We start from the raw sequence: 22,088 nt of genomic DNA, 5'->3' as shown, positions 1-22,088 counted from the left end.
GTGAGAGAGCAGCTTATTTAAGAGGACTGCAGGGCCAAATACAAGTTGTTTCCATGATCACCTGTTGTCATGTTTTTGGTTTTTACCTTTCCTTCTTCTGTGCTTGTTTCATTCATGCTGACTGAGAGATCATTTGAAAATACCGAACATTGTAGTCATAATTTCTCTTTTAGTACTTCTAGATTTCAAATGTAAAAGAAAAAAGTGGCAGCTAAGGAATGTTGTGGTAACTAATGTATTAAAGCTCATAATGTGAGAAAAGCAGTGTATTTCACATGCATGATGCAAAGTCTGCCTATTTTAAGATGGAGGAAAAGGACACCTGGAGTCGTGGCTCTGACGGTTGTCGGGTGTCAGAGCCTCAGAGCCCGGGTGCCCCGGGCCTGCCCGGCCTGAGACGGTTACCGTGCGCTGAGCGCCACCACGCAGAGGCTCAGGCTCGCCGGAGCGGCGTGTGAGGACTCGTAGAAGGAACGCGGAGACGTCCCACAGCTCGGCGTCCACCTGGGGCCGTTTTGTTCTTCCTAAAAGGCCTGGTCTCCACGTACGACGGAAAACCGAGTATGGCCGCGGGTTTCTGGACTGGACTTGTGGCCGGTGAACTTCGTGGTTGAGAGAGCGGACTCTGGAGTCCACTTGTCCCAGCACTTCCGTCTTCCATGGGTCTCCCGGGTCCATAAACGTTGCTTCTGTTGGCTATAAAATGTGGGCAAATAACACCTGTGTTTCTTGGAAAACTTAGGTATGATTTCACATCAGGTCATCTGGCACACACGCTCCCAACCTAAGGAAGAAGTGAAATAACGATCCTTGCGTCACCAAGAGGAAAAGTGCTGAGAAAGTGAATCATGAGTGTCTGTGTCCCCTCCCACCCGCCTTTTAAAAAAATATATGATTCAGATAACTGACCCTTCATTTGTTACCATGGAATATTAGTTGAACAAAGTTGCACAATAAGAATGGTAACTTTGAAAGTAGTCAATCATATTTTTTCCAAATTACTGAAATAATATGGATAGGAGAGAATAATTGTCGAATTATTGATCCATTTAAAATGACTAAAGGGGCACCTGGGTCCGACTCTTGATTTCAGCCCAGGTCATGATCTTTCTGCTCTGTGCGTTCAAGCCCCGCATCAGGCTCTGTGCTGGCAGCTGGTTCTCTCTCTCCCTCTTCTCTGTCTGCTCCTCCCCCACTCATGCTATCTCTGTCTCTCTCAAATAAACTTTAAAAAATAGACTAATAAGCCACCAGTGCATATTTATGTTTATTGCTTTCATAGCTCCAGCACTGCCTAGGTTATGAAAAGAGGGCTCTTAAAGCTATGGGACTATTTATAGGGGTTACAGAACTAAAAGGAGCATATTTGGAATAATTTGCCAGATGTGAAAAATGACTAAGTCTTGTAGGATCGTTACTCACTGTGATTTTCAGAGTACAGCAGGGGCTGTCTGTGCGTGAGGTAAGCGCTGGAGCCCAGGGCCGCCCTCATGCTGGATTGGAAAGCTGCATCCGATTGGTAGGTAATCACGTCTCTCATCACATCTTCACATTTCTGAAGATGCCTTAGTCTTTGTTTCCTAGAGCGGTAACTCATGCTGCTCCTTGAGAAATAACATGAGACAACTCATTTGAATTCTTTCCTTGGCCCGTTCTGTAGCTTTTCCTGCTGCGCCTCAGTCCTTGAGCATAAATTGCTGATTTCTCGCAAAGATAGAAATAGAACGTTATTTTTGGTTCCTTGAACATTAAAGCGTATGCGGGCAGTAATGTGATCCAGACTGTTTGACAGGAAAAGCGCACCTCCTTCCCCGAGGGTCCCTGACGTGGCTTGGAGATCACCCCTTAGCTTCCAGGGCAGAAGGGTTCTAAATATTGACCCTGGAAGCCTTGATTTTTTAAGAGCACTTTTCAGATTTAAAGCTTTGGGAGACTGACTTGATGCTTGCATGAATAAAGATTGCTTTTTAAAGCAGATGCATCTAGATTAATAGAGATTAGAAACATAACATCCACATCTAATGTGTGAATCTTGATTGATCGTGGTTTGGGGGGGAAACGTGAAGGACATTCTTGATGTTTGGAAGATTTTGTGTATGGATTATTAAAAGCTGTTAATTTGGTTACATGTCATGAAAGTACCTCGATTCTATAGAATTTTCTTATTCTTAGGTGCTAAGATTTCAAAGTACCTGAATACCTTTAGATTTAAAATTTATTATTATTATTATTTTTTTAGATTTAAAATTTAAAAGAAAATAGTGGCAGCTAAGGAAGGTCATAGTGACTGATTTATTGTTAAAGGTCAAAATACCAGGAAGAAAATGTATTCCATGTGCTTAATGGAAGTCATGGCATCGTATTAAAACGGAGGGCGGAGGCATTTAGGTTTCAAGTGTCAAGGAGTCTGCGGCTTTTAGGTGGTTTCACAGCAAACAATGTATGCACATGGAGATGAATTAATTATGGCAAAATGTAAACAACTAGCATATCTAGGTGGAAAACATACAGGTATGATACTGCTTTTCAACACTTCTAAATATATGAGAACTTTTTCAGTTTTTTAAAAATGTATTTTCAAGAGAGACAGAGCAAGTGAGTGGGGGAGGGGAAGAAAGAGAGGAAGAGAGAGAATCACAAGCATACTCTGCACTGTCTGCACAGAGCCCAGTGTGGGGCTTGAACTCACAAACCATGAGATCATGCTCTGAACCTAAACCAAAAAGTCGGACGCTTAACCAACTGAGCCATCCAGATGCCCGTATGAAAACTTTTATAGTAAATAGTTTGGAAACTTAGAAATATAGAAACTCAATTCATATTCTAAATAGTAACATATAATTCTTTCCTTGTGTCTCCCTGTAGCTTAAATATATATAGCCAAAGTCATTTAATCTTGCATTAAGAGAAGCTTGTTTTTCATCCAGTTAGTGTGATGTTCAGAAGATCTGGATGTAGACTCTCAGATTTAGTCCCAGTCCCTTCTTCTCTCTCCTACCAACACCCTCTGCCAGCATACACGTAAATAACAGGTACTGAATGTGTTAAAATGCCTGCTGCCTGGGGTTAGGAACTTCAACAAGAATTGGGGAATATGAGAGCTATAGTTGTTAAAATCAGACCTCAAGCAGATATTGAGGAAAATGGTCAAGAAATCTGTCCGTGGCAGTGTTTGAGTGTTGTTCACTTTAGGAACTGGGAGTCAGGGTGTGTTGGGGTGGGGGGGCGGGGTGGTAGATAGCTCTGCTAGGAGGCATACAGAAAAAGTTAGCGAGATCGACCTAATAATACTTTCTGGTCTCCTCTCATAGCGCTCTTTACACTTCCTTATTCTCCTTTTTTCATGCTTATTATGTAAGTGTACTTACTGTACCTGCTTACTTTTCTGCCTTTCTCTAGACTACTGCAAAGAGGCAAAAATTGCTGGGCAGGGCTCCAGTGACTGGGTATAAGTAATGTAGAAGGAGCAGTGCAAAGGGGGGGGGGGAAGAGGAGAGGAGTCTGGCTTCGTCCTTGGACACATTTTGGATTCAAATTCATCATTTTTATCCCCCGATTTAGCTTGAAAGAAAGTGACCACAAACTTGAATGTCCTGGTCTGTGTCTGTTGGTGTTTTAGGGCATATACCAACAAAAATAAAAATATCTTGGAGAATGGGGGGGGGGTGCATGAAAAGCATGAGATATTATCATGGTTTGTGGTCCTGCAGAGTTCCAAATGTTTCCAAATGTTATTTTTCTATTTTATGTATTCCATTTGGGAAAAACACGATTTAACGTTAAAGTTTAGGTTTTCTCTTTAGGACTGATAATGGAAACAAGATTGAGAAGCCCGGGTCTAGACTATAAACTCAGAGTCAGGCACTGGACTGGTGGTGCGGTGTGGTCCCCCCAGCATCTTCCGGGGTGCCTGTCATTTAGTATACACATGATGAATTCCTGTGCCGCTGTCATTCGGTCACCCCACAAAGTGGGGAGGGACGGCCTGCGGAGGGACCGGCGCTTCGTCGGGCAGCCCCGCCTTCCTCCACCCGTGGGAGGCCAGGCGGGAGGGGCCAGGCTGGAGGGGCGGGGGCAGCAGGAGGTGAGGCTGGGGCAGGATGCTGAGCCGAGACTGTGGAGGGCCTCATAGGCCGTGCTCGGGGCTTGGGCTTCCAGATGAAGGTGGCAGAGGGACTGGAAGGCTCTAGGAGGGTGAGTGGGTGTGTGCTTGCGTCCTAGGGAGACTGGACCAGGCTGTGTGGAAGATGATGGGTCTGAGGAACAGGGTCGGGTACTTGGAGACCAATTAAGAGGATTTTGTAAAAATGTGAGTGATAATAAGGTCCGAACTGGATGTAGTGGATGATTCATTAACTCTTAGGCAGAACTGACAGGACTTGGAGCGAGGGCATAGGAGGGGGGTGAAGATGAGGAGATGGCCCCGATTTCCAGATTAGATGACTGGCTGGGCAGGGTGCTGGGCAGGGTGCAGTTAGCAGGCCTCAGGAAGGGTAGAAGGGTTCATGCGTGAGGGGGAGGAAATAACGAATCCAGTTTTGTACGTGAATGGGTTTCGGCTTAGTATTCAAATATATTCTTAGTTTTCGGAGCTTGAGTGACCTGTTACGTGAACTTCCGTTTGGGGGCGGTGTGACTTGCAGGGTTGTGGTCCTGCGCGGAGTTATGGCTCGGCAGCCCCGAGGTCTGTGGGCGACTCTCTGCTGCCCTCTTGTGGCCGCAGGGAGCTCAGCCAGGACCATGAAATGGAAGCTTTCTCTTTTCAGGTCTCAAGAGGTTTAGTGCCATTCTCATAGTTAACTTTCCAGAAGTTAATGTGGTCATGTTGATGTGATGAGTATCTCCAAACATGTCAGGTTAGAATTTTAATAATTTTTTCCATTTTTATAATGCTAGCAAGAGATACCGTAAGTGTTGGTTTGATTCTTCTGCTTTTTTAATATGCAACAATTTCTAGTGTTTTTTAAAACTAAATGGCTGTTAAGATTATTCTGACCTCACTTTGATACAGTTTTATCCATTTATTGTATACAAATAGCTAATTGATTAGTAAATCATACTTTTATAGAACACATTTTTTAAAACAGTTAATTTGGTAGAGCCTTTTTGGGGGTATTGAGTGTGTTTTCTATACAGAAGTTTAATTTTTTTTATTTTGTAGGTTTATTTTTTTTAATATAGTTTACTGTCACGTTGGTTTCCATATAACACCAGTGCTCATCCTAACAAGTGCCCTCCTCCATGCCCATCACCCATTTTCCCCTCTCCCCCACCAACCCTCAGTTTCTTTTCAATATTTAAGAGTCTCTAATGGTTTGCCATGAGAGACTCTTAAATATTTTCCCCTCCCCCTCCCCTATGGTGCTCTGTTAAGTTTCTCCTCTTCCACATATGAGTGAAAACATATGGTATCTGTCTTTCACTGCCTTATTTCACTTAGCATAATACCCTGGAGTTCTATCCATATTGTTACAAATGGCCGAATTTCATTCTTTCTCACTGCCATGTAGTACTCCATTGTACATATAAGCCACATCTTCTTGATTCATTCATCAGTTGATGGATATTTAGGCTACTGCTGAAAGTTCTGCTATGAATGTTGGGGTACATGTGCCCCTATGCATCCTGTATCCGTTTGGGTAAATTCTTAGCAGTGCTATTGCTGGGTCATAGGGGAGTTCTATTGTTAATTTTTGAGAGAAAGAGTGTGAGCAGGTGTGGGACAGGGACAGAGGGAGACACAGAATCTGAAACAGGCTCTAGGCTCTGAGCTGTTAGCACAGAGCTTGCCATTGGGCTTCAACTCACAGGACGTGAGATCCTGACCTGAGCTGAAGTCAGACGCTTAACCGACTCAGCCACCTAGGCGCCCCCAGATGGTTAATTCTATGGTAGCTTGTTATAGTTGATAACACATGATAATTTTTGTTATTGAGTATAATATGTTTACTTTTGAAAGCTGGTATTTTAATTGGCATAAACGTATGATTTTCCATTACACTTATTTTCTAGACAAGCTCCGAAGAAGTATGCCTAATCTAGCTCGGATGCCCAGTACAACTGCTGTTGGTAGCAGTGCAAGTTCTCCGGTCACCGTGAGAAGCAGTCAGAGTTTCGACTCAAGCTTGCATGGAGCTGGGAACGGGATTTCAAGAATACAGTCTTGTAGTAAGTGTGACCATCTGTAATTTGTTAGTAATTTTTAGTTGTAATACAGTCAGAAAACTAGGTCACTACTCCATTTTTTCTCTTGTGAGAACATGGCAGGGAACTTTTCTCCTTGTGATTTTTTTTTTTAACTTCACCATTGCAATTGAGCAGTGCATCATCAATGTATATGTTATCAATTAATAATTAGTAAATTATATTTAATCCCCCATAGCCAAGAATAGCAGTAGAAGCACTACATGATGATTAATTTGTTTGCTCAACATATAAACAAAAATAACCTGTTTTCCTTGCAGATCTGTTTCCTTCTATCTGTATTTGCTTGATACTTTTTCTCCGAGGAAAGTGTATTTGTTCAGTCTTGCTGTTACTTTAGTCTTGTTTTTCACAAGTCCATAGCTTGTTACTCTGAAAAGGAAGTTATATTTTAGTGTGTAAAGTAGTACTTACCTGCTGCCTTTCTGCTTACCACACAGTCTGTCAGTCATTCTCTGGATGTTTTACCCGGCAGTGAGCAACGCAGGGAGTGTGAAAGCTTGTGTTCCCGTGTTTATTTTGCACGGGGATGGGGTGGCTCCAGGCCCCCTCCCATTCCTACTCAGGCTGTTTACGGGAGTAGTTGGGCTTAAGTCCGAGACTGACCCCTGGGAGGCAGACTCAAAGTCCCAGTCCCAGCCTTGGCACCCACACGTAGGAGGCCTGACGCATGCTCAGAGTGCACCGGCCGAGTCCTCAGCCACAGGGTGGCTAAAGCCCTTCTACCTCGGATCCATTTTGGGGGTTCATGTGGCATTTCCCCCACATGTGACGGGTTTTCATTTCTTATTGTCTTAATTGCTAAAGGCAAAATGACGACATTTACTGTGCACGAGGAACTATGCTAGCCGGTTTACATCTCTTGTGTTACTTAGTTCTGCCAGCCACCCTCTGAGGTCCTGTCCTTGTTCCCAGTGTGCACACGAGGAAACAGATACAGTAACAGTGTGCATGAGGCCATGCAGGTGAAGGACTAGAGGTAGAAACTTGTTCCGATCACCCCGGAGTCAATGCCGCTGACTGCTCTGACATCCTGTCTCCTGCATGCCGATCTGCCCCTTTCTCTGTGCAGCTTGCTGTTTACCTTTGTCCTACAGCCCAGACACCACCCGCTCTTTGAAGAGGCTCTGTGGCTGACCCTAATGGACTTCCCCATAAACCCCCAAAACATATCTAGGATGGATTAGATTCTTGGTACCTACCTTTTTCAGCGTGTCGTGTTTTATGGTCTTCCATTCCAGATTATCAGCTTCGCTGATTTTCTGTGCCAAGTACCTGGCGCCCTGCCTGGTATCTAATGAGTTTGCAGTAAATGTTCGAATGAATGAGTAGATGATGCCCGAGGGCTGTATCTTAGGGCTTAATCTGTTAATATTGGAATTAATGAGTTGTGTGAAGACACAGAAGACGGCCTCTGAAATTTGCTAATGGTGGGAGAGAGGGCTACCAATTTCACGTCAGGCAGCTCGGACAACAGGCCAGATGAGATCATGATGGAACTTCACAGAGATAAGTACACAGTTTAGTACTTGAGCACAGGGTTGCTCGTATTAGTGTAGACTAGGAAAATACAGGGTTGTTTTTTAATGTTTATTTTTGGAGTGTGAATGGGGGAAGGGCAGAGAAAGAAGGGACAGAGGATCTGAAGTGGGCTCTGTGTTAACAGCACCCACGGTAGGACTCAGACTCCTGAGCCACCCAGGCACCCCTGGAAAATTATGGTTTTACAGTAGCAAATGGGTAATGATTAGGAATTTATGTTAACTCTGACTCTGTGTGGGTTAGTAACATCATTTAAGCGCCAGAAGAATATATGTAGCCCAAAATAGAATGCACACAACAAAGATTGGCCGATAATGGGGGATGTGCTCAGGAAAGGATGGGAGTATAGGATATAGAAAACAATGTGAAGAAGCTCCTGGTGACCAAATTGGTGACAGTTGGCGCCACGGAAAAAAAATAAGTCCAAAGGATTATAACCAACAGAATAAGTACAGGTCTGTAAAGTAGTAATGGACTAAATACATAAATGGAGAAGGGAAAATTCTTTACAGGAGAATTCTGATTCATCAATGTAAAAAAATAAAGTAGAAAAATCAGTGTTTGGAGACAGACGTAATAATGAGAGAAGAAAAGTCCTTCTGAGCACTGTTGTGCAATAGGTCAGTCATTTGCTTCTTTCAGATCTTAGGATTCTGGTCTCATTGACTTTTATTTGTAAGCATTTAAGTGATTATTCTTTGTACATTCTAAGTTTATATCCCAACGGTTCCCACTTCTGGACTATTTTACTTCCCTGCAAACACAGACGTAAGATAACACTGGGAAGGCAGAGTGATACAGAAGGAAGAACACAGGATTTGCAGCAAAACGATCTGAGTTTGGGTCTTAATCATATGCTCTTGGATAAGTTAGATGTCTGTTCGGATTCTTGTTTTATTTGTAAAACTAGGTTTATGTCTGTTTAACTCACATCATTTTTTCTTCTTTTAAAATACTCAAGGTGTTATCTGTTATCCTGTGTACTAGGAGGGTTCATAGGATGATTTTCCAGAGTAACTTGTGTAATTTCATTTCAGATGACATTGGTTGGGATGTCATGGAGTCTGTAGATAAATTTTAGGAGAACTGGTATCCTCATAATAGTCTTCTGCTTCGTGAGTATGGAGTCTCTCTTTGTCTGGATCTCCCTCCACGTCTCTCAGGCTCAGTGTTCGAGGCTTTTTGTGTGGAAGTTTTAATGCATCACAGTGAAATTGATTCCTAAGTGTTCTTTCAAATTTTAGTTCCTACTTTGCTGGTGTTTAGAAATAGTTGATTTTTGTCTTTTGATGTTATTCAGTGACTTTGCTTGACTTCAGTTATCCTCCTGGTTGTAGAATTGGGAATATCCCTTTCATAGTGAGCGCATATGAACACTGACAGTGTTCTAGAAGGTTCTCAAAACCCCAAACGGGAAATAACCCAGCCTTTCGTTACCAGGCAGACAGGCTGTGACATGCATACAGTGGTGGCTGTGTCTCGGAAACATGATGTTGAGTGAGAAGCCAGAGGACACACGGTATAAACCTACTGATTTGAAGTTCGGGGCAGGACTGACCACTGTGTGGTGACGCAGTGAGAGTAACTCTCGCCTTGCGGGCAGGGGCCCGAGAGCCTTTGGGGGCGCGGACCACCTTCCAGAGCTTAGAGTGACCAGTGGTTACACAAGTGCGTTCACTTTGAAAATCGAGTGCTAGACTTAAGATTTATGTACTTTATATGTTTTTCAAAAGAAATTGAGGCAAATTCTCATACTGAATTTTTAGCTTTAAGCCTTTTCTTTCTGAGCAGTTTTAGGCTTACCCCAAGATGGAGAAGTGCAGGGTTCCTGTACTTCCTGCACATCCTTCCTTTCCTGGCTTCCCGCTAACGCCTTGCATTAGTATGTGCATTGTTATACGTGATGAGCCGAAATATTGAAATAGTCGTGGTCAAAAGCTTACCAAACTAAGGAGTTGTAGAACTGGTGGGAAAGGAACTTAGAGATTGTCAACCAAGAGAAGTTTTACTGTGTCACAAAAACTTGGTTGGATCAAAACTGTAACAGAATCTTGCATAGACCTTTTTTTTCCCCTTAAGTTTATTTATTGAAAGAGAGCGAGCAAGCACGAGAGCAGGCAGAGAAAGAATCCCAAGCAGGCTTCGCACCTTCAGTGCAAAGCCTGTGTGGGGCTCAAACTCACAAACTGAGATCATGATCTGAAATCGACTGGGACACTTAACTGACTGAGCTACACAGGCGCCCCAACCTTATTTTGTGTTGAGTTTTGATGACTAGACGTCCGCAGCAGCATTCCTATATGTAGATTTCACCTCACATGCACTTCCGCAAAACTGATTTTTTAAGGAAATCATTCAATAGGCATTAAATAAAACCATGGATGTTTATCTTTCTCCCTTTCTATTTTTATTCCAAAAAGATATTGTATAAGAAAAGAGACTGTATATTTTATCATTAAGTTCAAAATTAGTTAAGCTGTTTTAGAAAATGATAAATTCATGTTTAACTGACTTGCAAGTATTAGACAGCAAAGGCTTGAATAGTTTGTAAAAACAGGCAAAGTTGTATGTGTAAGTTTTCATTAAATCTGTGATTCAGTTTTTTCCCTGGGAGAAAAGGACTCTACAGTTTACAACTTTCTGCCAAACAGTTCGTTGTTTAATGTGAAGTGGTATGCAGTGTTGGGTGTGTAAGTATATTGATGAAATTTTTAAGAGATTTTACAGATTTTGCTGTTATCAAGAGGATCACGTCACTTGTTGAGTGGTTACGGAGTGTCAGGTGCCTTTGTAAGGCTGGGTGTGGATTAACTCATTTATTCTTCCCACCAACCCTAGGAGATAAGATAGGTAAATGACAGTATGAAAATGCTCGATCTGTAATAAGCTGTTTGCACCTGAGGCCAGTAGGCGCACCTGTCTTCCTATGGGCACAGCTATTAATTGTCCCCTGGTTTTGTTTCCTGAAACCATCCCCAGAGCACCCGTCAAGAAAATCCTAGTATCTTCCAGGCAAGCAGAGAAACTGTCCTGTGAGAACTCAGGGCTGGTTCCATGTGTTAAAGGAAAGGAAGTGTTAGACCTGGCTCCTGAACATAGTTAGGTGCCCAGAAATGTTGATTATAGGATAGGAGACCATTGTCAAGAGCTAGACTTTTCTAGTACTAGATGCTGTCTGGAACCCATATTTTGTTTATTTCTCTCTGTCTATCACCTTTCCGACCCTGTCGGTGCTGGATGTAAGGCGCATCTCCTCAGCCGGATAGCGGTGCGGGCTCCCCCTCACATCCCTGTCATTCTCTCTCCTAGTTCCATCCCCAGGACAGCTGCAGCACAGAATCCACAGTGTGGGACATTTCCCAGTGTCCGTCCGACAGCCTCTGAAAGCCACAGCCTACGTGAGCCCCACCGTTCAAGGCAGCAGCAGCATGCCTTTGTCCAACGGCCTGCAGTTGTACTCCAGCTCGGGGATCCCCACGCCAAACAAAGTCGCGGCTCCCGGCGCGCTGGGCCGCAGCGCCCTTCCCAGACCGTCCCTGGCAATAAACGGGAGTAACCTGCCTCGAAGCAAAATTGCACAGCCCGTCAGAAGGTAGGAAGCTTTGTTCGTTCTCTGTCACCTCTTTTGCAGTTTGAAATTGGGGACCGCTGGGGAACCGTCCGCGCACTCTTCCCGTCTCTGGCCTGCTGCCCTCTGTGGCCTGACATGTGACCTCCTTCCCCTGGAAAAGTGATGGGGTTGGGAGTGGGGCCTTGGGTGGTCAGGTCCTCCCTTCCTCCCTCATCGCTTTGCTCCTGATGCCTTGTTGGCTTTTGCTTTAATTTACCAGGTAAGCTCCATCTCCAGAGCTTTTGTGCATTTTCCTTTCTTCCGGTTATTTGCACAGCCTGTCTCCCCCCAGCCCCACACCCAGGCCTTCAGCCACATGAGTCCAACTCCATTGACAGCTGTAACTCCTTCTCCATTTCCCCCAGAGCTGGTCTCCCCATCTGAGGGGCTGTAGGGCCTACCTGTTCACCAGTGTGGTCTGAAGGGGGCAGGGGTGTTCACACTCTCGATCCCAGGGGCCAAGAACTGTGTCTAGCCCAGGATAGAATTGCAGATACTTTTGAAGCAATAATTTATCAAAACAAGCAAATCAGTTAGGCACACGTACACACGCACACCCTGCCAAAACTCATGCTTTCCAAAGCAGCTTAGTGATACTAAGCGGGGCCTTTGTGTTAGCTTATGTTGGTACGTTTAATATGGCCCAGGTAGGAGTTTTTATCCTTAAAATTCCAGATTAGTTGCAAGGCACTTATTAGACAAGCTCATGGTCACGACATACCGGTCTTGAACTGGATGTATTCGAGTGGCTAACAGGATGCGTGGAGGCAGGTTGAGGAGGATAGTTTGGAAGATGAGACCTTGGAGGCAGTAACCACAGACAGCTTCCCCCAAGAAATTAGTCCGTGGAGGAGAGGGCCGGACCGCAGTGACAGGAGGAGAAGGAACGCACGAGCAAGCCATTTCTCCTCCTCTGTGTGGCAGCACGTGTAAAGAGTCTTTATTTTCCGATTAGAAGTGTTAGTTTCTTTGTTTTTGGTCTGAGCACGTATCCAAAAAACACGTAAAAGTAAACAGAAGTGAATGTCATAGTCCCGCTACCCAGCCAGAAAGCATTTTGTTGCCAATTTCATAAATCCTGGCTTATTCTGCCCCTGCAAGGGCAAATCTGTGTTTACAGTCGCATTATTTGATGTACGTAGGTTACGACGACACCTCCAAACTCGGCCCCTGTGAGGGTTGTCGCTGTCAAGCACAAACTGGGTGGGACTCTTTTTAGATTCTTTGCCAGTATGACAGGCAGATCCTGATCTGTAAGGTGGAACATTTCTTCGTGGTAATTTGCTATCTGCAGTCAAGGAAATAACTGTTTATTTTTAGACAGAGTTTATCTTTTTCTGTCTGATTTTAAAATATTCTTTGTCCACTTAGGATATTGGTCATTTTTCACTAGTGTTGCAACCCCTGCAGTGTGCCAGGGAGCATGGTGCAGGGCTGGGTATGGGAAGCCCCGGGGGCGCTTGGGAAGGAGCTAGTGAGCTGTGCCCTGGAGCGGAGAACGGAGCGCTGGGACTCACGGCCGCCTTAACGGTCTGCTGCTTCCTTTTCTCTTCCCCTCAGTTTCCTTCAGCCTCCAAAGCCCCTGTCTTCACTCAGCACGCTGAGGGATGGAAACTGGAGAGACGGATGCTACTGATGCGGCCTCACGCACCCCGGAAGAATGGGGAAGACGTGGAAATGAGGGTTGAGTTACCTAGCTGGCTAGGTAACTGTGAACGTCGGGATATTCTTTCCCTTTTGCATTTTAACGTATTTACCACATTGTTTTTCAATGGACCAAGCGCCAGAGACTAATTATTGCACTTAAATGTCTGCCTGAGATAATACTGCAGCGTTCAAGTTCACGGTTGCAGTATTGTGACACTTAGATCTAGGAAGTTTTTGTAGAACTGCTCTGTACCTGAATACTTTTTGAGAGAATTGAAGATGTATCAATAATGCTTTCTTTGCCATGAGTTTTTAAAAGTAACTTGTTCAATTTACTTACATGTTCTAAACATCTTCCCATTACACGTTCTGTATTTTAATACATTGCATATTTACAACTAGGTTCTATAATTTATGCTTTGAAATTTACTTTTTTATAGTTTACAGGAATTTTATTTTTTGTGCCTATTTCTTTCTACACTTATGTGAACCACTATGGAACAACTTAAATTTTGTGCCATAAAAGTATTTTTGTGGTAAGGTACTATTTTTTTAGCTCTAGGGATATATCAGCAAAAATCCACCATACAATTTGAAAGACCTAATTTATGTTGAATAGCACAACGTAAGCTGAAGCATTGCAAGGAGATAGCCAGACAGCAGCTGGACGGTCTTGTCTTTTTCATTGTTAATTTATTGTCCTACCTGGGTTTCAGATTTGCGAAGGCATCGCAGGCTCATTGCGCCTAATAACTGCAATGTTTGCTACTGCACCACAATTGATTTTCAATACTTTATTACAGAGGATGAGAAACTGTAATGTTTTATTAACAATCCTTCTGGAAATGAATGCATTTTAAAGCAAATAAATCTTTTTGATAGACCTTTTACAAAACCCATTTGCACTAACGAATGCTTTCTTATGGTATAGGACTTAATATTTGTTACTGTGTACACTGCTCTTTTGGAATGTTCTGAAATAAAGACTATTTCAGCAATACCAGGTCACGCATGAATGTGCCGCGTAAGCAGTACACATGCCATCTCTGCCCTTCCCGATAGCAGGGAGAGTGCTCCTTGCCACTGGTCTCGCACAGAGCGTGGAGACCCGAAGCAGGGAGGCAGAATACGCACATCTGTGAAAATTCTTTCTCTAGAATGCTGCTGCTAAGAAATGGGAGGTTTTGGTTTTGCTGTGAGGTTTGGGTCTCGGGCCATCAGAATTCAAGTAGCCTCTTGCCCAGCCAGCCATTTACGGGTGAACGCTGTCCATAGAGAGGAATATTTTATGGGGGTTGAATTTGAAGTACTGTCTCAGGGTCAGCAAAATCTTATTATTCTCTACTACGTCTGGTAGATGTTGGAAAACTTTCCACCTCAAGGTGTTATGGACAGGTTAGGCAAAGGTTTTAATGTTAAGTTTTAAAATTGAAACTTCTCTATAATTCCATCCAGACTGGCATTTAATTAATTTGCAGTGTAAATGAAATGTGAGCTAGCGGAGGGGAGATACCAAAGGGGAAGTTAATGTTTCTTACGCACTTCTTTGGTGAGAAAACTGTCCTAGAGATCTCGCGTTCATTTGTCTATTCTTACCATTTACAAGATAAAGACAGGAGCCCCAGAGAGCATGTTAACCTCCTAGAAACATGTAGCTCATAGTGAAGCTGACTTATGAATCCAGGTTTAGCTGATCTCAAAAATCTGCTCTTTCTATAAGATGTCGTTAACACATTTTTTAAAAAATGAGTTTGTGTTCTGAGGAAATTACAGGATTAAATTCATTTTCAGTGCAAATAATAAACTATTCAAAAATCTCTGCTCAGCCCTTGGGATAAAAAAAAGATCTCTGCATCTTGGATCTCACATTCTAGTTGGTGGGAGAGACCATCAACAGTTTAGTAAGTGAATCACACGATAGGTCCATACTGCTAAAAGTAACAGGATGTGGTCAAAGCAAGAGGATATAGGAAGAGATCACACTATTAAATGTCATCTGGACAGATGTCATGAAGAAGATGGAGAATTGGTCCTCAGGTTACCACTTCACAGCCTCTCCCCTGAGCTCTACAGAACACAGAGCAGTATCCATCTCCCTAGGATGATCTGTAACAATTACTCTGGATGCACACAGCGGATGCCCTAGGTCCCCACATCAGCAGCACTGGCAGCTCCTGAGATCTTATTAGAAATGCAGATTCTCAAGCCCTTCCCCAGACCTGTTGGGACAGCCCTCCAGGTGATTTTCAGAACCCCCTCTGGGAAAGACTTTCTGGGGAGGAGGGAAGGAAGGAACTGCCCATGTAAAGGCTTAGGAAGAGCAAGGCCAGAGAAGCCAATGCAGCTGCAAACAGACAGGACAAGGAGGAAAGTAGTGGAGCTCAGGGCAAAATCATGTAGGGCATTGTGGCTTGTGAGGAGTTTGATTTTACTCTGGAATGGGAGCTGTGCGCAGTAGTGAGCAGCAGCGTTCATGGTCTGCCTTATGTTTAAACATGCTGCCCTGGCATTTGGTGGGAATAGACTATAAGATGGCAACTGTAGATGAACTAATTTCAGTAATCCAGGCAAGAGAGAAGGAGCCAGAAAGGTCACAGTGGAGGTGGTAAAAATGGCCAGCTTTGGAATCTGTTCTAAAAGTATGGCTGTCATGATTTATGGATTGGACATACTCTTCAGAAATGCTACACAGGCATTTAGGGCTGGCAGCCAGAAGGATGGAGCCTCTCCAGTAGAGTTGGGAAAGGCCACATGAAAGCCATGATTCCAGCTGAGAGCACCAGAGTGATCTTAGATAAAAAGGACTAAGGACTGACAGCTGGGCACGCATGCCTTCTAGCCTATGGGAGTTCCTTGTACTGGTAAAGACATCCTGAGAGCTTAGTTTTCAAACATGGAATTGTGTTAAACAATGTTTCAGACAATGAATTCATTTCATTGGAAGAAGTCACTGAGTCCAGCCCTCATTCAAGGTGAGTGAATATCACAAGAATGTTAATACCTGGAGACAAGATCTTACAAGCTGCCTGCAAAATACTGTCATCAACTTTATTAGATGATGCCAGTCTCATTTCCAAAATGGTCGTAACACTGCACCTGTTCACCTTCAGTATGAGAATTCCTGTTACTATACACCCTTAGTGTTCCGAGGCCTTTAACTTTCTAATCTATGGTTTTGTAGTAAGGGCTCATGATTTCAATTTGCGTTTCCTTTGTTGCTAGTTGAGATGGAATACCTATTCATTTGTTATGTTGAACATTGGCATATCTTTTATGGATTCGTTTTCAGGTCTCTTGCCCATTTTTTCTGTTGAGGTTTTCTGACTGGTTTATAGTTCTTTTTAAAGCCTGCTCTGAACCACTTGTCAGTTATATGTGTCAGATCTTCACATTGTGTAGCTTACCTTTTAATTCTCTTGATGGTGTTTTAGAGACTTACTAACTTTAACATAGTACCACTTATTCCTTTAAGATTAGTCATTTTATATCTTATTTAAGAATATTTTCCTACCCTGGAATCATGATTACATTCTGTATTCTCAAAGCTTTCCACCTGTATTTTACTCTCCACCTATATATTTTTTTTGTCCCTGTGGTTATCTACTTAACACTGAACACTTCATTCTTACCTCACTTTTTCTTTGTCAAAAAGCAGATGCCTTTGTGTATGTGTATCTATTTCAGCTATCTATTCTTGCACCAGAACCATGTTGTTCTAAGCGCTGGGGCCTTACAATAAGTTTTGCTGAACAGCAAAGCAATATTGCGTCTTATTTTCCCTTCAGAGTGTCTTGGTTATCCTGTCCCTTGCAGCTTGTTCAAAAATATATAAAGACATGCAGTCAATGACATTCCAGGGGGGGTGGGGGGCGGGGAGGGACATTCTGTTGGAATTTTGATTGGAATTGCATTGAACTTAATTTGGGAGAAATTGATTCTTTACAATACTGAGTCTTATAACCCATGGACATAGTTTGTGTCTTTTATTGATTGAGGTATTCTTTAATCTCTTAGTTAAAATGTGCAGGTTCCCCGTAGAACACTTGTATACTTTCTGTCAGATGAATTTCTAGATAGTTGATATTTTTATGCAATTATAAGGGATTTTAAGATTTCATTTCTGAGGCTTTGAATGTTTTATTCAACTTTAAATTTATATCTATTTACTTATCTTTAGTCTTACACAGTTAAATGTATGAATGTTTTATTTTTTCTTTTCCTGTCCTGATTTTTTTATTTTTCTTGACTATAGTCTTTAATGCAGTATTAAATATAGAGGATAGTATTTTTCTCTTTGCTAATATCAGAAAGAAAGCTTTTCTATTTAACATTAATTTTCAGGTTGTCTAAGAGCATTTTGAATTGTAAAAGTGAATTCAAACAAACCTTTATTAAATATCTCTGAGTCTTAATATGCCAACTTTATGACAGTTTTAATATTGAGTCAACTTTGAATTATTGAGATAAATCCAATTTGGGACATTTTATTCTTCTTAAAGATAAGTGGATTTGATTTAGTAATGTTTAGGGGTTTTGCTCAATATTTTGAATATAATTGATCTGTAATTTTTCTTTACCCTTGTTAGGTTTTAGATTTACAATAGTGTTAGACTCATAAAATGAGTTGGGAAGTGCTTTGTGTTCTGTCTGGATGAGCTTGTATCATATTGGAATTATTTCTCTTTAACATTAAAATTTTTTTTTTAATTTTTGAGAGAGAGGGAAACACAGAATACAAAGCAGGCTCCAGGCTCTGAGCTGTCAGCACAGAGCCTGACGTCAGGCTCGGACTCACAAAAGAACTCACAAACTGTGAGATCATGACCTGAATTGTTGTCAGACACTTAGCTGACTGAGCCACCCAGGCGCCCTTTATTTCTCTTACTTTTAAAACAGGTGATAAGTCTCCGTGGTGAAGCCATTGCGTCCTGGAACACAGGTATGGCGTGGTGTCTACTTATTGTAGTCCCACAAGCATTTTGAGAAAACCTACCTCAGGGGTGGGCACCTACATACACCTCATAGTTCTGTCAAATTTTGCTTCATGCCTTTTGAGGAAATAGGATTTGGTGAATATATATTTAAATATGTTTTATCTTCCTAGCAGAGCGAACCTATTATTGGAACTATTCTTATTAATGTCTCAAAATCGATTTTGCTGATATTAAGTAGCTATATCAGCTTTCTTTTAGTGTTTATAGAATATGGATTTTTAAACTTTTACTGTCAAACTTTTATCATTCATATGTGAGAACAGCATATAATTCAGTGTTTAACCTAATATCAAATTCTTTGCCCTTCAGCAGGAGCATTTAAGCCGTTAGTATATAATATTACAGACATATTTAAATATAAATGTACCACCTCCTTATGAGCTGTTTGTTACATGTTACTTTTCTCTATTAATTTGAAAAGTATACCCTAATGCTCTTTTACTGCCTGTAGTGGTTACCTAAGGAATTACAATGTTCATCCTTAGCGTATCAAAGAATATTAATCTTAACATGTACCATCCTCCTAGGCAAAACAAGGACATTCTTACGTCTAATCTAGTGTCATACTAGACATTAGCCTCCTGCTACCTAATCTCAGGTACATGCAATTTAAGTCTCAACCAGGGATTGGGGGAAGAAAGATCATATATAGATGTTCGGGATCTCTGAAATTCAGAGAGTTAGCCATGTAAACAATGCAACACTGCATGATTAAAAAATATTTAGAAAAAGTGGTGGGATCAAGGGAATGAGCAGCAGGTGAATTTGCAAGTTTACCAGAAGTGTTTTTATTTCGTCTTAAACAAGGCCCTGAGTTTACTTGCCCAACAAATAGTTATTGACAGCCTACTATTTGTCAGGCTTTGTGCTAGATGCCAAGGGTATCACAGTCAATACATCAGATCTGGTCCCTGCCTTCATGGAAGTTACATTGTTGATTTGTTTGAGAAAGACAGGGCAAAATAAAAATACTGTGTCCTGCCTATATAAAATAAGGGGTTAGAAGAGGACAAGAATGGTTTATGTAAATGGGGTGCTCCAGAAAGACCTGAGAAGAAGATATTTGAGGATTTATAGGATTAACCAAATGAAGAGAAGGAGAAAGATTAATTTAGGCAGAGATGGGAAAGAAGTTGGAGCATAAAGAACCAAAAGGAGGCTGGGAGGGCTGGATCTTAGGGTATTAGCGACAGGACTGACCACATGGATTTGGGATCCAGTACAAAATGAAAATGTAGGGGTGATTGGGTGGCACAGTCAGTTGAGCATCTGTCTTTAACTCAGGTCATGATCTGGCGGTTCATGGGTTCATGCCCTGTCGGGCTCTGTGCTGACATCTTGGAGCCTGGAGCCTGATTCAGATCCTGTGTCTCCCTCTCTCTCTCTCTATGCCATGCCTCCTCTCATACTCTCTCTCTCAAAAATAAAAATATACATTAAAAAATTATAGAAAGAAAGATGGTGGAAAAATAGGACGCTCTGTATTTCCTACCCACATCTCTCAAACAAAGAGGGGCTGAAGCCAAAGGACTCTGAACCCCAAGAGTCTGGGAGGAAAGGAGATGGTGTCTACTAGGAAGATGGCCTTATAAGTGTGTGAATGCAAATTGGAGGAGGAAAAAAATGGGTTGGTATTTTTGTTCCCTGTTTGTTTTCTTTTCTAGGGCTACTTCAAGGAACAAACCAAAGCACATGTGGTGGAGAGTTCAAAATGTCACTATGGGCAGATAAATAAAATAACCAAAGTCAAATGAAGAGAGACCAAGGGATACCCTTAAAAAACACTTCCTGAATGGCCAAGCCCTGGACAGTGAATGAGCCTCCTTTAATATAGCAGTACTCGCAGTTGCAGAGCACATACATAACAAGCCTTTTAAAACTTACAAGAGACTGTAAAGCTGGCCAAAATGATAAAATGGAAGAACTCTCCTCAAAAGAAATTCCAGGAAGAAGTGACAGGTAAAGAATTGATCAAAACAAATATTCTAAATTCTTGTCAGTCATGTTGCTTATAAGAGTCATAAAATTAATTGCTGGGCTTAAGAAAGGCATAGAAGATAGCAGAGACACTATTTCTGCAAAGATCATAAAATAGTTATGATGAATTAAAAAATGCTATAAATGGTGTGCATAATAAAATGGACACAGCCACTGCATGAAATGAAAGGCAGAGAAAATAATAGGTGAATTAGAAGATAAAATTATGGAAAAAGAGGAAGCTGAGAAAAAGAGACAAATTGATTCAGTAGCATGAAAGGAGAATTCAAAAACTGTGATGCAATCAAAAAGAATAATATCCGTATCATAGGAATTCTGAAACAAGAAGAGCGAGAAAAGGCCTGACGGTGTATTTGAAACAAATGATAGCTGAGAACTTCCCCACCTGGGGAAGGAAACATATTGAAATCCAAGAGGCACAGAGAACTCCCCTCAGATGTAACCTGAATCGATTATCTGTAAGACCTATCATAGTGAAACTGCAGTAAAATAGGATAAAGAGAATTCTGAAAGCACGTAGGGAGAAACAGGTCATAACATATAAAGGTTGACATGTCAGGGTAGTAGCAGACCTATCTACTGAAAGTTGGCAAGCCAGAAATGAATGGCAGAAAATCTTTAATGTGATGAACAGGAACACTGTGCAGCCAAGAATCCTGTATCCAGCAGACCTGTCATTCAGACTAGAAGGAGAGATACAGGTTTTCCCAAGTAAACAAAAACTGAAGGAATTCATCACCACTAAACCAGCCCTACGAGAGATCCTAAGGGGGACCTCTGTGAGTGAAATGTGGCCAGGAACACAAAGTACCAGAGACATCATTACAAGCATGAAACCTACAGAGAACACAATTACTCCAAACCAATATATTTCAATAACATGGAATGTAAATGGATTAAATGATCCAATCAAAAGACATAAGGTATCAGAATGGGTGGGGGGAGAAAACCACAACAAAATCCATCTATTTGCTGTCTACAAGAGACTCATTTTAGACCTGAGGACACCTTCAGATGGAAAGTGAGGGAATGGAGAAATATCTCTCATGCTACTGGAAGTCAAAAGAAAGCTGGAGTAGCCATAGTAAACTGGACTTTAAGGTAAAGGCAGTAAGAAAAAATGAACAAGGGCATTGTATAATAATTACAGGGTCTATCCATCAGGAAGAGCTAACAATGATAAATGTCTGTGCACCAAATTCAGGAGCACCCAAATACGTAAAACAATCACAAACAGAAACAATCTTATTGATAACAATGGGCTGATAGGGGACTTTAGGACTTTACTTACAGCAATGGATAAATCAACTAGACAGAGGATCACTAAAAAACAATGCACCTAAACGACACGTTGGGCCAGATGGATTTGACAGATATAATTAGAACACTACATACTGAGGCTATGGAATTCACTTTCCTCTCAAGTGTGCATGACACATTCTCCAAGATAGATCACATACTGAGTCATAAAGTAGCCCTCGTAGATATAAAAGAATTGAGAGAACACTGCACACTTTCGATCACTATGCTATGAAACTTGAAATCAACCACAGGGAAAAGTCTGGAAAACCTCCAAAAGCATGGAGATTAAACATCATCCTATTAAGAACAAAGGGGTCAACCAGGCAATTAAAGAAATTTAAAAACATATGGACACAAATGAAAATGAAAATACAACAATCCAAAACCTTTGGGATGCAGCAAACGCAGTCCTAAGAGAAAAATACATTGCAATCCAAGCCTATCTCAAGAAACAAGAAAAATGTGCAATACAAAATCTAATAACACACCTAAAGGAACTAGAAGCAGAAGAGCAAAGACACCTCAATCGGAGAGGTAGTAGAGAAATAATAGAGATTAGAGCAGAAACAATAACAAAACAAAAAACCCCAAAAGCCAGTAGAACAGATCAATGAAACCAAGAGTTGGTTACTTGAAAAACAAAATAGATAAACCTCTAGCCAGGATTCTCAAAAAGAAAAGAGAGTGCACCCAAATAAACAAAATGACAAATGGAAATGGATTTATTACAACCAATCTCTCAGAAATGCAAGCAGCTATCAGATAATACTATGAAAAATTATATGCCAACA

The 22,088-nt window shown here is 41.7% G+C and overlaps 1 protein-coding gene and 1 long non-coding RNA gene across 4 annotated transcripts in view; one reads left to right on the top strand and one right to left on the bottom strand.

Moving 5' to 3' along the window:
• SLAIN1 (SLAIN motif family member 1) overlaps nucleotides 1-14,003 on the top strand; it is a 55,993-nt gene extending 41,990 nt beyond the window's left edge. For all 3 annotated transcript variants that reach the window (XM_029936567.1, XM_029936569.1, XM_029936568.1), the window contains 3 exons: nucleotides 6,013-6,168; nucleotides 11,056-11,338; nucleotides 12,917-14,003. In XM_029936567.1, the coding sequence (XP_029792427.1) occupies nucleotides 6,013-6,168; nucleotides 11,056-11,338; nucleotides 12,917-12,992 (515 nt within the window). In that variant the 3' untranslated portion in view covers nucleotides 12,993-14,003. The remainder of the gene's footprint in view (nucleotides 1-6,012; nucleotides 6,169-11,055; nucleotides 11,339-12,916) is intronic.
• LOC115289405 overlaps nucleotides 220-22,088 on the bottom strand; it is an 84,669-nt gene continuing 62,800 nt past the window's right edge. The window contains exons 2-4 of the long non-coding RNA XR_003907610.1: nucleotides 6,450-6,576; nucleotides 1,423-1,697; nucleotides 220-784 (exon numbers count right to left, since the gene is read on the bottom strand). This is a non-coding gene — a long non-coding RNA (uncharacterized LOC115289405). The remainder of the gene's footprint in view (nucleotides 785-1,422; nucleotides 1,698-6,449; nucleotides 6,577-22,088) is intronic.

This window comes from Suricata suricatta, chromosome 4 (genome assembly GCF_006229205.1).
Source record: "Suricata suricatta isolate VVHF042 chromosome 4, meerkat_22Aug2017_6uvM2_HiC, whole genome shotgun sequence".
Taxonomy (NCBI): Eukaryota; Metazoa; Chordata; class Mammalia; order Carnivora; family Herpestidae; genus Suricata; species Suricata suricatta.
This window is presented reverse-complemented; position numbering and strand designations above follow the sequence as displayed.